The sequence below is a fragment of the Centroberyx affinis genome, unplaced genomic scaffold (genome assembly GCF_046629955.1).
Source record: "Centroberyx affinis isolate AG114_WGS23_722 - 3 ecotype Tasmania unplaced genomic scaffold, CSIRO-AGI_Caff_v1 ptg007210l_1, whole genome shotgun sequence".
Taxonomy (NCBI): Eukaryota; Metazoa; Chordata; class Actinopteri; order Beryciformes; family Berycidae; genus Centroberyx; species Centroberyx affinis.
In genome coordinates, this window is record NW_027283646.1 from 48,709 (window position 1) to 65,855 (window position 17,147).

The 17,147-nt window shown below is 40.9% G+C and overlaps 1 protein-coding gene across 1 annotated transcript in view; it reads right to left on the reverse strand.

Annotated features, from left to right (window-relative positions):
- The window catches only part of doc2b (double C2-like domains, beta), a 103,725-nt gene that overhangs the window by 26,193 nt on the left and 60,385 nt on the right, over positions 1-17,147 (reverse strand). The window contains exons 3-4 of the mRNA XM_071513488.1: positions 13,137-13,211; positions 3,953-4,062 (exon numbers count right to left, since the gene is read on the reverse strand). Coding sequence (XP_071369589.1) covers positions 3,953-4,062; positions 13,137-13,211 — 185 coding nt within the window. The remainder of the gene's footprint in view (positions 1-3,952; positions 4,063-13,136; positions 13,212-17,147) is intronic.

Below are 17,147 nucleotides of genomic sequence, written 5' to 3' on the forward strand. Positions count from 1 at the left end.
GTTGTTTTGGAGAAGGCTGCTACCAAGGTGTGCTGGCAACCTCCCTGTGTGTTATATGGACTAACAAATTTCACCTGTGTTTCATTTGGCATGAGGGTGAGTAGATGATGACAGAATTTTCATTTTTGGGTGAACTATTCCTTTAAGGTTTTGGGCTTGATGAGTCCTATTTCATCAGAAAAAGCCGAGAGATTTCAGATGATTGAAAAATTCCTGATAGTGTACAAATTATTTTAAACTAAATGACCGTTTCAACTTGAATACATCTAGCCGTGCCTACAGTATGTTAGTTAATCAATTTGAAGCTTGAATTGAATTGTGCCACAATGCATGATACTTCCAGCCTTTATCCTCATTTTCCAACTGTTTTCCCCAAACACAAACCACATCCGCCCTTTCAATGCATCACAATATCCTATTTTCCAGCGTGTTCTCGAATAAAACCAAGAAAATAATGACGAAAGATTCATTGTGATGCGTTGTGTAACCGCGCACAAAAGGCGGCGGCGAACTGAAAGGCAGCGGCTCTCTCTCTCCGTTCACAACGGAGCCGAGCACAATAGGCACACATGCATCCAGCGTCACGTTTCACCTTCCAGACTGGAGATCTCCGCTCCTTCCCACCATTTCATTACATTTATAATGAAAGTCAATTATTGGCGTGGGGGCAACGCGGCTCTCAGCGGGCCCGCGTCTTCGATAAACGCGGTGTGTGTTTTAACAAAGAGCGGGTCCCTGTGTAAGCTGACAGTCACTGATTCAGTCATGACTACATCAAGCCGCTGTAGTGGAATATTGTTTGTTTCAAGGGCTTCTCTCTGTGTATAACTGACAGGCGCATGAAGGAAAACACGCGGCCTTTGCACACTCAATGCCATTAGTGTTATATATCAGCGCCGCGGCTCGCAGGGGACCCCGGAATTTAATCAGCGCCACATTGGCATCGCAACAGATAGCGAACTTATCTATTACATGGACAGGTGGTGCCGAATTCAGATTTCAATTTGCAGGCAGAAAATGAATGTTTGTCTGTGGAAATGTGGGAGGCCGCTTCTCGGCTTCTCTTCCATTGTTTTCTCGGAGAAAAAAACAAAAACGGGTTGGCCGATTGGCGGCCGTCATGTGAATAGATTTTTCTGGCTCGTGCGTGTGCGATTGTTCATATCGCGTCTCGTATGAAGTCGCTGATAATATTCATTTTCGTTTGGTTTTTTTTGGGTATTCCCTGCAGTAACGGCACAATTCAATTTGAAGGGGGTTACGCCGGAAGTAAGAGTTTTACTGTTCCATAGTGCAAAATGACTGTAATGGGGGGGGGGCGGGGGGGGGGGTTTGATAGGGTTATTGAACAAAACCAATGAGTCAATGATTACTTCACAAGGTGCTGAGGTTTCTGGCTTTCAAAACAGACACACAGACACAGACACAGACACACACACACACACACAGTCTCTAGCCAAAAAGCAAATGACAAAGCAGTATTATTATTCCAGTATTTAGCATGGTGATGCATCACCTCTTCACTTGACGTTTCTGTTCGATTTCTCTAATTAGCTAGCTTACTCCTCTCTATTGTGAAAATGAGACTTTATTATTTCTGTCAATTACAGGCCATCATAAACTGTGGCAGAGAACATTATCTTAAACTAAATTTTATGATCCAAGTTATCTTAGATCTTGCAATTTTAGCAGAACTGAGGACATTGCCATTTTACTATCTATGACAATCAGGCATACGGGAAAATGGCAATGGCTTGTTGTCACTTCCTTTAAAATTACAATTCTATTGTATTTCTTTGGATAATATAATTGAATTCACTGTTAGGCTACATAATGTTCTGAACAGCTTCTGATGTTATCCTGAGCACTAGTGTATCGCTCAGCCTTAAGTCTTATAATGGTTATTTCAGCAGATATGGAGGAAAACCTATTTGCTGGCAGCGGTGGAAAGAAAGTGGCCACCACAGCCAATGGATACCATTGGCCATAGCTCCAATTCCAAATCTGAACGATTAGGCCTATTTCTGGACTATTTTGCCTGGGCTACAAGAAGCTGTCGTATTCCTGTTCAAATAATTCATTTTCTCGACAGAGCAAGACTCAACAGAGGACTGTCAGATGATGCAACCCTCTTGTGCAACAATGGCTGAGAACAGCTTAGTGCATTTCTAAGGCTGCGTTCACACAGCGTTTTTTTTTTAACTTAAAATATATGGGAAGAGGCTGCAGCGGACACCTCATTTGTCTCAACGGTACTGAAGAGACATGGTTCATTCTGGTGCTGTTTTGGACACGGATCGTTGCATCGCTGATAAATCTGATAAAACTGTTTAGATAATGTCAGCTTGTTAGCTAGCTAGCTAACTGGTCAGCATCTAGTATCTGGTCAGCTAACCATCACTGTCTTGTTGTTTACACATTTGATTGCACAGGAGATTGTTAAGTCTCCACTACCTGGAAGTAGTAGTTAGCCTACATGCCAGATGCTTTGCTAAGTTAGCTTGCTGACTGGCTAGCTAACAAAGCCAAAAAACAACTTATTGTTTAGTATAAATTCTTGGTTTGGTTAAATTCAAACACAAATGACAGCTGGTACTGCTGACTTGTATAAATGCATGACAAATGAACACCAGAAAGAGTTACTGGGAGGTTAAGGGATCTTGATCATGGTTCCACTGGGCTGTGGGACCAGGTGAGAGGTTCTTTAGCCTGTCAATCCTATCTTTAGCTTTTCAGTCTCAAATGTCCATGTCCATTGTATCTGTAATTTTGAATTTTGATTCAAATTTTGTATTGTATTGTGGATGGTCTTCATTGTGGATGGTTGAGTACCCTTTCTGTTGGGATTCTTGTTCTTAATTGACACTGGCATTTCCGTGGACCGTCTTTGTTGCCATTTCATTTCATATTCGAATAACTGCAATCAATTGCTTAATTCTTACATTAAATTGTAATTGTTCTGTGGTGTTAACCCTTTTTGGTGTTTTTTTTTCTCTTTCTTTTTCCCTCCTATGTTGGTGTCTGTATGTTTCCTTTGTTCCTTTGTCATTTGGTGGTCTGTATGTACGTAACTATTAGAAATTGCAGTGAATAGCAGTGAGAATAACACTTAACTGTATGATGTTAGTATGTTCAGACACACACACACACCAGGTGTCACAGGCTTGGGGGATGGATACAACAAAATAAAGCACACTAAAATCCTTTTGACTGCATGCAGCCTACCTATCACCAGCATATATAGCTACCAAAGTGATTATTACATAACATACCTCCACCACTTGATAGCACAGTGATAACACTTAGGTAAAAATAAAGAAGCGAAGAATAGTGAAGTGACATTTCCATTGCGTAACAGCCTCATATTTATTATGGGATGGCAGTGGTTGTGTTCCAGGTATTAGTCTAATTCGAAGGTGTTGCCATGGAAACCCAGACATCCCCCTGTGAAATAGGAAAGTCCTCACACCCAAACAGAATACTATGTTGAGATTAGACAAACACGGGGCCACCTTCCCACCTGTAATCTGATCGAGGGGCATAACGCTGTCAGGCTCGGCCCGGCCTGCAAGCCTGCGTTATGAGTTGTAGTGAGGACTTCACAAAAGGGATACACAACACAAATAACAACATCCATCATTTCTGGCAAATATGGCTCTTGCCAAATACGACCTATAAAACACGGATTCACCTCAGGACCCGGGAAGGAGGTAAATTGTCAAACATCTCTGTTGACCAAATCATTTTTTTGAAAAACCCATGGGGGGTGGGACTTAACAAACCAAAAGAGAAGGCCAGGGACTTTATGGCATTTTTAAAAATGTATTTCTATCCTTCCTTCCATTCCTTTCCTGCCTTTTCGAGTCCGATTTTCAATGCATGACTTGGAGTTTAAGGCCATGGTGGGAGATTTAGGTGTCTGGGGATGAAGCTGAGGAGGAGGTCAGAATACCTGAGTGTTTTGCGGACCATATCCTCATCGGTGATGCCGTAGTAGGTCAGGGTCTCGCTCCAGACAGGGTTGAGTGTGTTGCGCAGGGTCTTGGTTCGAAGTTTATTGGCCTGAAAGGCAAATACCGGAGGGGAGGGTGAAAGTTAGCGACTGAATAGACCTGCACATAATGATTGACTAACTACTGGTTGCCTCCTACAGCTCGAGAGAATTCATCCCTGAGGTGTCAGGTTCATTGAAATCCTGTCAAAATGATATAAACATCCTTGAAAATGTACAAAGCCTCTCCGCGCCGCTGTAACTTCGTCAATGCATTGACGTGTGGCAGCGCACATGCAAACACAAGCTCACTGCTGCATATTGAACACTGTCAGGGATAGAATACAAATAGATTGGATTTACATGAAGCAACAGGCATAATCAGAGCAACGCAGGAGCCACATGAAAAAATACTTACGGAGTCCAATATGTTGAATTTATGGACGTTTAAACATAAAGTGATAATGCACGGCACTTTGTGTTGGCTGGTGACACAATTTTTCATCCCATTTAATGGATTCTGGATCCCGCCCCCCTTTCAGTCTAGCATGAAAATGAACAGGGGTGTAAAATGAACGTTCTATTTCTGCTTTCGGAGGTTCCTCTGTTATGCATTTCTTTATATGCGGAGGTGGATTCTGGTGAGTTTTGATGCTGCAATGAAAAGCAAGAACCCCTAGGCACACTTGGTTTAGCATTCCGGCATTTTGTGGCTTTTTAAAACTTCAGTAACATGTTAAAACAAGTAATAACTTTGTCATGTGTAATTTCTACATATGTCATTTCACCCATTTTAAGACCAGAACAAGTGGCAAACAGGATCCAAAAATCCCATTCATTTTAGGCATAGGCGGGGGGGGGAAAGCAGAGGTGGAAAGTAACTAAGTACATTTACTCGAATACTGTACTAATTTTGAGGTACTTGTACTTTACTTGAGTATTACCATTTTATGCTACTTTATACTTCTACTCCACGACATTTCAGAGGGAAATATTGTACTTTTTACTCCACTACCTTTATTTGATAACTTAAGTTACTAGTTACTTTGCAGATTCAGATTATTAATACAAAATATAATCAACTAATACATTGTGATGTATTATTATAGATTACTGTAAGCTACCCAGCAGTATATAAAGTAGTGGAAATCAGCCCCACCTTTTCCAGCTGCAACATCAAAGTGATGCTTACACATTAATGCATCAATAATTATAATTCAATAATATAATATATACTGTATTATTCTGAAATGGGCCATTCTGCATAATGAGTACTTTTACTTTTGTTGCTTTAAGTACATTTTGATACTAATACTTTTGTACTTTTACTTAAGTAACAATTTGAATGCAGGACTTTTACTTGTAACAGAGTATTTTTATACTGTGGTATTTCTACTTTTACTTAAGTAAAAGATCTGAGTACTTCTTCCACCACTGGCAAAAAGGATCCGGATAGAATGCGAAAACCTCAAAACGACCTGAACCAGACGGGTGATGACTCAAATCAGCCAAGACAGAAAGCAATCGTTCAGCTAGTTGGCGAGTGGCTTGACGAAGACGACTGGAAGGAACCGCATCAATAAACATCAAAGCCTGACGACAGACCCACTATATAATGTTTTTCCCTTGCTGCTACTTTGTCAGTGTTGCGTCAGTCGCAATCCAGCGAGATGATATTAATGACTGTGACGGGGAACACGGCTTTTATCGCTAGGATATTGCGTAGGGGAATCCTCCGAGCGCCGCAGAACACTACGAGACGAAGATGATATCGTGCTGTGAGTCATAGGTGAGAACATGGGATTCTGTTGAATTTAATCAATTAGTTAGTGTGATTATTTGCAAGTCTGATGGCAGTGTTCCAGATAATAAGGCTCTCGCTGATTGTTTTTCCCTCAATCAGTGGCTGATTCCCATAGGAAGGGCACTACACACACACATACACGCACACTCACACACACAAACTATACACAAGCACTTACACATCTAGGGTTTGACGGATATGGGATTTTGAAGGGTGATATCCATATTTTTAGATTGAAGCCGCTGATAGCAGCATCTGGAATAAATTCTTAAATGTTGAAATCTTTATCATTATATCTTTAAATTTGACCATTTTCATGGCAACATTTGAAAGTGTTCAGTGTTTTCGCCCCATTTTCATTCTCGTCAGGGTGGAAAAGTCTCTGAAACAGCACTCAGACCGTTGGACTCTATAAATATTCATACATAATTGTGTGGAATACAATCAAAATGTTGCATAAGAATCAGTTTAGGTTATGGTCTTCCCATAGACAGCGTAGCATTGATCAATTCTACAACAAATATATAATCAATCAAACTGCATATCCATATATCAGAGGTGAATGACAGTGACTGGACCAGATCTGATCAATATCGGCCCCATATATCAACTAACAATATATCGCTCTAACCCCAACACATACAAAAGCATGCACTGTAGATGCACATGCACACTATGTAAGCCCATTAACTGGAGAGTATTGCCTCGGCTAAATGTTAAAAGAATTATTTTTTTCCCCTGGACATGGTGCATCATAACAAAGAGCAGAGAACACCTACGTAAAAAACAGAGAATGCCATGTTTGTAATGTAATTCTGAATAAGCCGAGTCCGTATGCCACCGCCCATGCCCACTCAATTACCTAATAACTGTCTAAAGCAGAGTGCCCACCCACGATGAAGGTCAAGGAGTTCCCAACTGTTGGGGGACACCTTGCTTATTTCAAAAGCCCTTCTTGGCAGCCGCTAAGTGGATTGTTGGCAGGATGGAATGAAGCAGACGAAGTGATCAGATGAATTACAATATGGTCGGATGACAGTAATTTGGGGAACAGAGGATGCCGATAAATTACAATGAACTGTCTTGGTCTGAAGGTATGACGCAACGACTATTTAATTAAAGGGTTACAAATCCTTGAGCGGTTCAAATCCTTCAGCTGACAATGTCACGGGGGAAAGGCTGCTTTTAACTAGGCTGATGAAATAAAGCGCTGAACTGCACGGGGGAAAAAAGGCTGAACTTGCAGCGGAGAGCGGGCTTTCTCTTCTATAGATGTAATTAGCAGGCATTAAAAGGGAAATAATTCAGGTTTACTGCCGCGGAGCACAAAAAGACCCTAATATATCTGCGGGGAGTTGATAGGGCTGTTGATCAATACCAATAACTCAACGTGTACTTGTGCCAGAATACATCAATCGACATCATTATGTTATACATCATTATATACATCAACAACCTGTTTTGGAACAAAAACAAAGTGGAAAAGAGAGAGAGATCCGCACACGTATGCGGTGTGCGGCTCTCTCTTTTTTCCACTCTGTAAGGTATTTTTTGATCCAGCACCCGCCCTATTGGGTATTGGCATGTGCGTGTCTTTTACCATTTTTCATTGGAACAAAAACAACCCACCTCTTAGAGTTTCAAGACACTCCCACCCCTCCACACCCACTGGCATTTTCAGCTGCTCAACCATGGAGGACGGTGCTAAACACGACAGCTAAAAAGCCTTATTCTCAAGCCAACAAAGCAAATGACAAAACAGTATTATTATTCCAGTGATACATCACCTCTTCACTTGATGTTTCTGCTCTAATTAGCTGGCTTACTCCTCTCTATTGAGGAAGAGACTTGTGTAGGAGGAGATAAGTTCTATTGATGTTTCCTGCTGGTAGCCAGTAGTGGTTACAGATTACTTAATACCCCTTTAAATATTCACTTATTCACTGTTGCATCTACACAGAGTTGGGGATAACTAATATTGCCACTGCAATAGTCTACTTGTTAAGTAGTGTCCGGATTTAACTTTTTGGCTCACCTGCCAAAGCTGGTAAACTAAAACAATTTACCTGCCAAGAATCATTTTTACTGGCCAAAATAATGAATATAAATTTTTCATACATATATGTCAATCTAGCCATTTTCAATGCTACTGCATTTACAGAATCAGGACCTGTGAGAAGCATTCGATAAAGAGACAATAGCAGATTCAGGATATTAATTCAAAACATGCTCACTAACTTATACCATGTATCAAGTTTGTCACATGGTTTGATACAGAGCCATAGTGTTGCTTTGAGTTGATTGGCTCACAGTCAGAGAGTGTACGGTGGTCAGCGGGGACAAAGTCTGAGAAAAGGCAAAGACCAAAGACTGTACATAACCAAGGCGTTCAAATCTTATTGTCTAGCGAAGTCGCCGGCCAGTGTGGCAGGTGAGTCTTATGGGTTTTCCTGCCAAAGTCAGATCTGGCATTTGGCAGGTGATCATTTCAGACCCCGTTGTTAAGTAATCACCAGACGAATCCACTTAACCCTGTCATAGTGACCAATCTACACTGCTGCATGGATGACATAATAGTCAGACACGGTTGAGAAAATCAGCGTCACTTATGCCAGTGTGTGTGGTCGGAACATTGGTTTGGGGCAAAAGACCGTTTTATATACCAACTCCTGCCCCTATCTCTGTCTTATCGGCATCACATGTCACAAACTGAGCTCTGATGTCTGCTTCATGTCTGTTTCACGATACCAAAAGACAAAAGTATGAATAACTTACTAATTTAGCGATACAGTATGAAATCAGACAGACTGCTAGAATAACTTGTAAACAGATTTCTATCACCTTGTGGCCCTTTAAATGTTGCGCCTTGATATGGAAGCAACATCGGCTTACAGTATTTAATCACGTTCGGCAATCAACGCTGGGCTAATAATTATAGGCGTCGCATAGTGTTTGATAGTGGTCTCAAAGGAAATGAACTGTGATCTTGCTTGGCGGCAGAGCGTGAAACTCCACTCCTGATTAGAGTGCAAGCAGAACTTATGACCTCTTTAGTGGGACCTAATGAGGCTCTTAGACCAAGCCTAATGATTGTTGTGAGAGCGAGCTCAGAGGATATCAGGGCAGGGAAGACAGTGACTGAATGGAGTCACTCGACAAAACCGGGAGCCGCAAGCCATCATAGAGAGGATTTTATTTTGCCTACCGTTTAAAGGACTAATCCATAAATAAATGTCTCTAGTTTTGACATTTGCTGGTAGGTCTTTCCTCTGGTGCGTTTTTCATGTTTTCTGGTTTGTTTGGAATAATAGCTTCGCACCGAAGTTGGGAGACGAGCAAGAATCTTAAACTCTAAAAGATGGTGTGAGTGATGCTCGGGGGGGGAGAAGAAGGCGTCCAGGGAGAAGAGCTCGATTTCTCTCTCTGCATGTATTAGTTCGGCGTGGAGTTTGGCTGGGGCACGGCTCGGGGAATGTCTGAACAGCTGACCACCAGATTGGGAGCCTGTCGATTCCATGCGCTCCAGATTGAAGAATCGACAAGATGGTGCAACTCTGTCGAACTCGCTCGCTTATTCTTATTAACATATGAATATAATTGAGAGATGCACGAGGACTTGCTGAAAAGACCCGCAGACATAAATCGATTTGGTTCCGTTCTGATCTCTCCAGCCAGATGGTAACAGTCATCGCTTCTGCCATGCACACACCTACAGTAAATATGCCACACTGTTAAGTATACATTAAGTATAGCAATTCACCCACACTATGTTTAGCTTGGCGATGTGCTTTGACTTTGAATGTACCTACAGAAAATAGCATATTTTCACTATTTATCCGAGTGGAATAAATTGCTGCCTCTTTCACGCGTTGAGACGTTGACGGCGCCTTGTTGTGACACAACTTGTTTTCTGGAAATTTTGAATTGGCCTAATTACGCAGAGTGGGAAACGTAGGGTGGTGATTATTAGCGCGAGCATGTGTAATTACCCACTTGGAAAGAGAATGGCGTGGTAACCTTTAATGGAACAGTAGCCTAATCATTTACACACGACGCATGGAATAGGCCGATTCGAGTAAATGAGCGGGTCTGTGTGCTGTGGTTCTGAATTGGACAGCTCCGCCCCTTTGATCACATGAGCTAAAGCAAAACCTCCAGGGTTATATATCATGAAGTTATGATGTTCAATGCATTCCAGGAGTGATGCAAGTGTTGCAATTTACGTTTTTCTTGTGCCCACTTTCTCTCAACCTGCCTCATCTACTTCTACTTCAGTTAGTGATTTACTACATTTTCCAGAATGACTTTCCACAACCCCAAGAAAACAAACAACAACAAGAAAACAATTTTCTTAGATTGTCAGGAAGTGGTAAAGTTTGAAGAATGACTGAGCTGTACATTCAAATCCTTAAGGTATTACTAACTGTTGAACATGTGACATCGCCTCAAGTGTGAAAGGATAAGCATCTTGGTGTAATAGTTTTAAACCAAGGTTAGATCTTTTCATGTATTTTCTTAGCATGCTTTCACTCATCTGCCATTTGTAAATACACACATAAGTGGTCAGAAGTCTATGCTGAAGTTCCCAGGCACAAGCAGCAACTTTACACCCAGAGAATAAAGGAGTCTGAAAGAATGTGAAGAAAAAGGGAGATATGAGTCAGGTAGATGGATAATTACACTGCTTTAGCTTCCTATAAGCTGCTTTTGTGGAGCGCAGTCATTCAAAGGATCTAATATTTTAATGAGATTTGAGGAATCGCAATGACGGAGCGCGAACGCTGAATGGATTAAATCAACCACAAGGCCCGAGCGAATGAAAGGATCCACTGTCTCGTATTCAGCGAACCGATGAGTCACTTTGCGGGGCGACTCCTGTGACGCATCTGCGTTTTTGATTTAAGGGACGAAAACTTGCCGAGAGTCGCCTTTGGCTGAAGGAAAGCGGTGACGTCTGCGAGGGGGCCCCGGATGCGTCGAGGCCCCCCCCCCCATCTCCGACGCCTTAATGGCTCTTACGCAACAGATCATCGGTTATGTCTCTTCCCGAGTGCGTCCGCTCGCGACACCGGGGCGGAACCGAGCTCGCAGCGTGACGGCAAGGTCCTCGCAAGTGAAGCGCGTTAAGTGGGGTACATTAGGTCAAGTCAGTTAATGTTGTTTACATTGACGCAGCCTTACATACCCAAACTGCTGGTGCTCCCCGAATCGTAAAAATAGATTATTAGCCGTCTCCTCCGAGTCCGTTTGCAGCGCCGGGGAGGACACAGGCACGGCTCGCAAATAAAATGCATTATGCTCTTGAGGAGTTTGACTTTTGGGTAATAAGCTTTTGGGAACTTTCTCGACCCGTCGCAACTCATGTAAACAGTATCAGAGAATTGTATCTCCTCACAATCTCCCCCAGTCTGTGAGAATCATCCCAATGATTGAAATGGTACCAAGTACTGCCAACAGTAATTCGTTTGATTACTCATTACATTACTTTCCATCTCGCTGGCAGTAGAGGCTCCTTGTTTTTCTCTGAGTTTCCCTTTGCTGTGTTGCCAAATTGGATGCTTTGATAGATTGGATGTTGTGTTATTCGCTGTGGAAAGCGTTTTGCCTTGACTGAGATGAATTCAAAGTAATGAGAATACTTCCAGCTGCTGAAAGTACGCCCCTCACCTTCACCCTCCATCTTTTGTTTTGCTTTGTTAGCTAACAGCCTGCCCACGCATATCCTTAAGATACCTGTTACGAAAACAAACAAACAGGGATTTGGAAAAAAAAAAAAAAAGAAAACACTGAAAATTTCAAAGGAGAGAAAAGAAAAGGTTGAAGGAGGGTTAGGTTAAGGTTTCAGTGACGCAGTGTTACTGGCATTAGTAACTGTAATGTAAATACTGAATTTGACATTCCTTGCAGTATTTTAGAAAAAAGTGATAACATTACTGTTTACGCGTCGCCCCAACACTGATTCTGACCTCTATTGGTGCTATTTTGATGTCAGCTATCTTGTTGAATTTCTCTCCTTTATAGTCCTGTGTTAGTGGAATAGCTGCAAATGTCCTGATATTGCTGTTAAATGTCCTCATATTAGTGTAAAAGTGCACCCCAGTCAAATTGTCCCAGCATCCCGCGGTGCTTTGATGTAGTGACACTGTGGCTGCCGGGGTCCTGATATAACTGTTTATTGCCATGACACCACATCATGTTTGTCATCTTGTCGCCTGCGGGACAATAAACCACTGGATGGCAAAGAAACTCCAGACACGGGCAATTCTCTCAACACATAACACAGTGCAGCCACATGTTGCAAGTGACATTTTCATTATTTGTTGCCACTTCTTTTGGGCTGCTGCCACTGTGAACGAATGTTATGGGGCCCCGATTGCGATATATGGGGCTCCGTTGAAAATGTAACTCTGCTGTTATCTAACCCAGACATGGGTTATAAAAAATCCCAACCGACCCTCTTGAGGGCAGAAGAAAAAAACGGAATATACTGAATACTTTCCATCTACTGGGAGAATTGTTGGGCTACACAAAGGTAACAAAACATACTGTTACAAAAGATTTCTATTTAGAATTCGTTTTACATAACAAGTTTAATGAAGCTGCTCAAATTCTTATTATATTTGATCTCCCTAGGGATCATGTTGACTTTATTTGAATAATTACAAAATTCTTTGAGTAACCTGACTGAAGTTGATATCATTATTACAAATGGTTTCCACATTTTTTGATTAATTGCAACGCATTTGGGTTCAAGCTATGAAAGCTAAATGTCCATTAGTCAGAGAAAGATGACAAACTGTTCAGTACCCCCTGTGTTTTGCAATCATCGCAGGTTTCGTGGAAAACAGGCTGCAGTGCAGGAAAATAGAGAAGTCACAGAATCTTGCGGAGAATTACTCAAATTGCGCCTGTAATTGCCGCAAAGTCTTGCTAGATATCAGAAAAGAACGGCTTCTCTTTCCACTAAAAGCCTTGCAAACAGCCCACAGAGCAATTATTATGACCCAGAGAGACAAAATCAATGTGTAAGAGACCTCAGCCTTAAGCTCACAATCTGGCAGGTGAGGAGACGTGTGAACAAAGTTGTACTATTCAGAATGAAATTGCTAGGAATGTATGCTTTCTGCTTGCTAACACACAATAGAGATTCAGCCTATATCCAGTTCATGAAAGCTTTTCCATTTGCTGCTCTAAACGCTCTGTGTGTGGTAGCTTTTTCCTGGGAAAAATCCTCTGGCGCACAGACAGAAAATGTGACACGTGACAGAAAATACAAGGAAAAAGACGTCACAGTACCTACTGGACACTGTTTGATTGACAGGTGAAAACAGATGTACGTACCTTGCTGGCCCCAGGCAGTAGGTGCAACTTAACATAGGGATCTGAAAGCCCATTGTGATCCATTGGCTTGAGCCCCTGTGGAAGAAATACAGAGTAGCAGTCATAAGGCAGCAAGGTGAAAAGGTACATCAAGGCATAACATATATTACTTCTATGAGAATACTGCCAACCGCTGTTCCTGAAAGAATTGACACCACCACAAAACAGAGGTCATTTACAATAAAGGGAACAAATATATATCAAAACGTAATGTAATGACACCATCAGGGCCAGTACCGAAGTCAACCCTACAATCAAAACCTAAACTATAATTCACATTTTCACACATAGTGGGTTTTGTTTTACACCAGACATTCCGAACAAGGCAGCTGACTACAGCACATATAAGGTAATATGGACTCTGGATTGGGTCTGGACGTGGGTCTTGCTAAAAGAAAACTGGAGGGAGGTTTTACATTTCTTTGAAGAGCAAATCAATGAGACACATAGAGGGAATATACATACTGTGAAGGTCACTCACAAACCCACCGAATAAAACAACAGGAGTGAGAAAAGGGTTTCAAAAGGCACCCATGTGGGTGCCCACTGAGAAAAGTGAAAGGACCTGAAGGGGTTTCCAGGGTGAAATCCACTATGGTTGTCCGCTAATGCTATCCAGGGGGGTTAAACAGAAGAACCCAAATAAACTGCAGCTGGTGAGCCTCAAACAAAATAGATACCCATAAAGCACTGAAAACGATGGGTGGCCTTGTAAGCCTTGTTTGCTTTTTTGTACCCTAATGTGGTGATGAGATTTTTTTTTTTTTCAATTGCCAATTCTGTTTCACTTAAAAGCTTTAACCAAATTGGATCAGAGTCCACGAATGATTCCCTTTTATAGACAGAGCTGAGGATAGCTTTGGCTCTACGGCAAATTTCTTCATTCACAGAAATATATAAAGAGTTGGAGCAAAGTTTGTGTCATTAGACCTTGCATTATGACCAACAAAAGCATATGTCTCAGCTAATCAATACCACTCTTTTAGCATTCTGTTCTTGTAAAACTAACAAATAATCTACCAACAAATTCGCTAGAAATCATCAGATAGTTGCTATTCTGAAGAGTATGAATGAGGGTTTTTGGTTTGGATTTGAAGTTAGCTGAGTCACATGCACAAATTCTTCAGACAAGACAGGAGATATTCGGAGAAAGCTATTTACATACAGACTAAATTCCTTGTAAAAAGTATTCACATACATTTAGATGTATTTCCTCATTTGTGACAGTGTACAGTAGCATTTACAGACAGACATTTTCAGTCACTGCAAGCTCAACCTTTGAATAAATCAAACAAACTTACAATAGAATTCTTTCCGACAATGCCATATTGGTATTTTGGTTTACTTTGATCAAAAATGGTGGGAGTTCCACTTAATTAGTTTTACAGTTTATGAAAAAAACGGTGCTGAGCTTTCCACAATAGTAGTGCACAAAGGATTCTTCTCACATGGGCCTACATCCTACACCTGTAGCACATACGGCCGATTTTTTGAAATTCGAAACTTCTCTGAAAAGTTTTGTGCATTTTCGTTCATGGGTAGGCAGTTCTGTCGAAGGAAAGAAAGAAAAATGATATGAAAGAGACTTTTTACATATCACCTATCTAGTTCTTCATTCCCAGTTCCACTTTGCTGTATAACCTTCATAATCTTCAATTTTCAAGTGAGTAATTATATGTGTGAAATTAGTTTCAACAGAGTTAAGATGGCACTCACCGTCTCAATGCCTAAAACATGGCCATTTAGCTTTGAAGAATAAAGAAAAACAAAAACCAAGGCACTCTTCTCTTAGAAAAAAGTTCATTAGCCTTTATGTTAGTGGCTAATACACAACATTACAGATTAAAAGCTCTTTCTTAGGGTGCAAACTGTTAGCAGGAGCACAGGTGCTATTAATTGTATGACTGAGTCAGGGCAAATGATTGGTCCACTTAACAGCAAATAAATATACATCATAAACTGAAACCTCCCATCCACTACATTGTATCAATCATATCATCAACATATAATATTAATATAATTCAAAAAGAAAAATAGCTGCAGCTTTTAATCTGTAATTAACCACTAAATTAAAGATATTTTAACTTTTTTTCTAAGAAAGTAGTGCCTTGGATTTGTTTTATATTAATTTCTCTTCAAGTCTGAACACCCCAACTTCCAATGAACATCTCTCTACAACATACTGAAGCCAGGGCAGCGTTTCTCCTCTAGGCCTCCTCTAAATGGCCATTCAGCTGTTGCTAGAGTATACTAGCTATCCCACAGAGAGGGAGAGACATTCAACAACACATGCATGATGCATGGAATACAGGATGATAAGCCTTGGAATCCCATGGCTTGTACTTTCTAGTGCAACAAATATGTTTTTCATCATCTGGCAAATGATAATGATTCCAAATCACTGAAAAGTAGAGCTACATGCAAAGAAAAGAAGAGAATTCATTATCAGCTGGGCGCCATTTTTTTTTAAATTGTCCCTGGTGTATAGGGTACTTTCTCTGATGGACTAAAAAAACAAATATGATGTCTATTCACACAAACATTAACAGCAAAGGGCCTGATACAAGGGCTTGGTGCAAAGCCCAGCACTCAGCAGGAATTACTGGCAGCAAAATGACATTCTCAACTGCGTCTCTAATAAGGCAAAAATGCTTTGTATCCTGTCTGAACAAAATAGCATCAAAGTACTAATTTCTTTTGCTGACTTATAAGCATCCAAATGAATATTGACAGTAGGCCTATCTCTGCCAGAGTACATCAGGTGGAGCAGAGAGTATATGTAATGAGGATATAGTCAACAACATGTGACAACACTGTCTGCACGTTTTCATTGGACAAATGAAGCTATTCCTTCAGCAGTATTAAGTCTTTCATTCATTTACTTACTGAATGGAAAGAACCTCTCCAGTCGCTCCAGCAGTTCACACTGAATCCAAAACAATCTATTTATAGGCAGTAAGAAGCTGCAATGAGATGCTTGTTCATAAGACATTGTTGACAAGTATTCTTTGGAAATTTTGCTGTGGCAGTTTCTTGTGATTGAAGGGGACATGGGATGGGAGTCATGTCTTGTAAAGCAGAGATGTGAAATAGTTCGGCTGTGGAACCGCCTTGTCCAGTTGCCAGAGGAAAGGCTGACCAAAAAGATCTTTAATTGGGATGGAGCACACAGTTATCCTTGGTCAAGAGAGGTTTCTGCAATATTTTCTCTTTCTGATTTACATATAATCTTCAGGAACAACTTGCAGTGTAATATAAAAATAGTCAAACAAAAACTGCTAAAGATCCATAAGGAACAATGGAAGGCGGAGATTTGGAAGAAGCCAAAGCTCAGAAACTATGTTCAAATTACAGAAGATTACTTCACAGAACCTTATATAACATTTAATTTAAAGAGAGGGCAGAGGTCCTTATGTGCTCAGTTAAGAACTGGTACCTTACCACTGGCAATTGAGGTAGGCAGATATAAAGGTATTCCTGAAGAGCTGCGTTTATGTGTTTTTTGTGATCTTGGTGTTGTTGAGGATGAATTTCATTTTGTGTTTCACTGCCCCATGTACAGCGATTTGAGGAATCATCTATTTGAAAAAATTCAGTTGAAGAACCCTGATTTGTTTTGGTTGTCTGAAGGTGATATGTTGAGTTGGCTCTTTAATGAGGAGATTTTTGTCTTAGCAGGATTTATAGAAAATGCATGGCAACTAAGACAGAGAACACTGTATGCAACATAATAAGACATTTCTGTCATGGAAATTGAATGTTTTTGAAATGTTTTCCTTTTGAATTTGTGGAAATGTATATTATGATTTGTCATGTGGCCATCCTGGCTGTTGTTGCTGTCTAGTGTCTTGTAAGCCCATATGGGCTAGGCACCATAAATGGTGCAGGACACTTAAATAAACACATCAATCAAAACTAGGCCAATCAATGGTTAACATTAGTTGGGTAATATCAACAGCCATTGCCATCAAA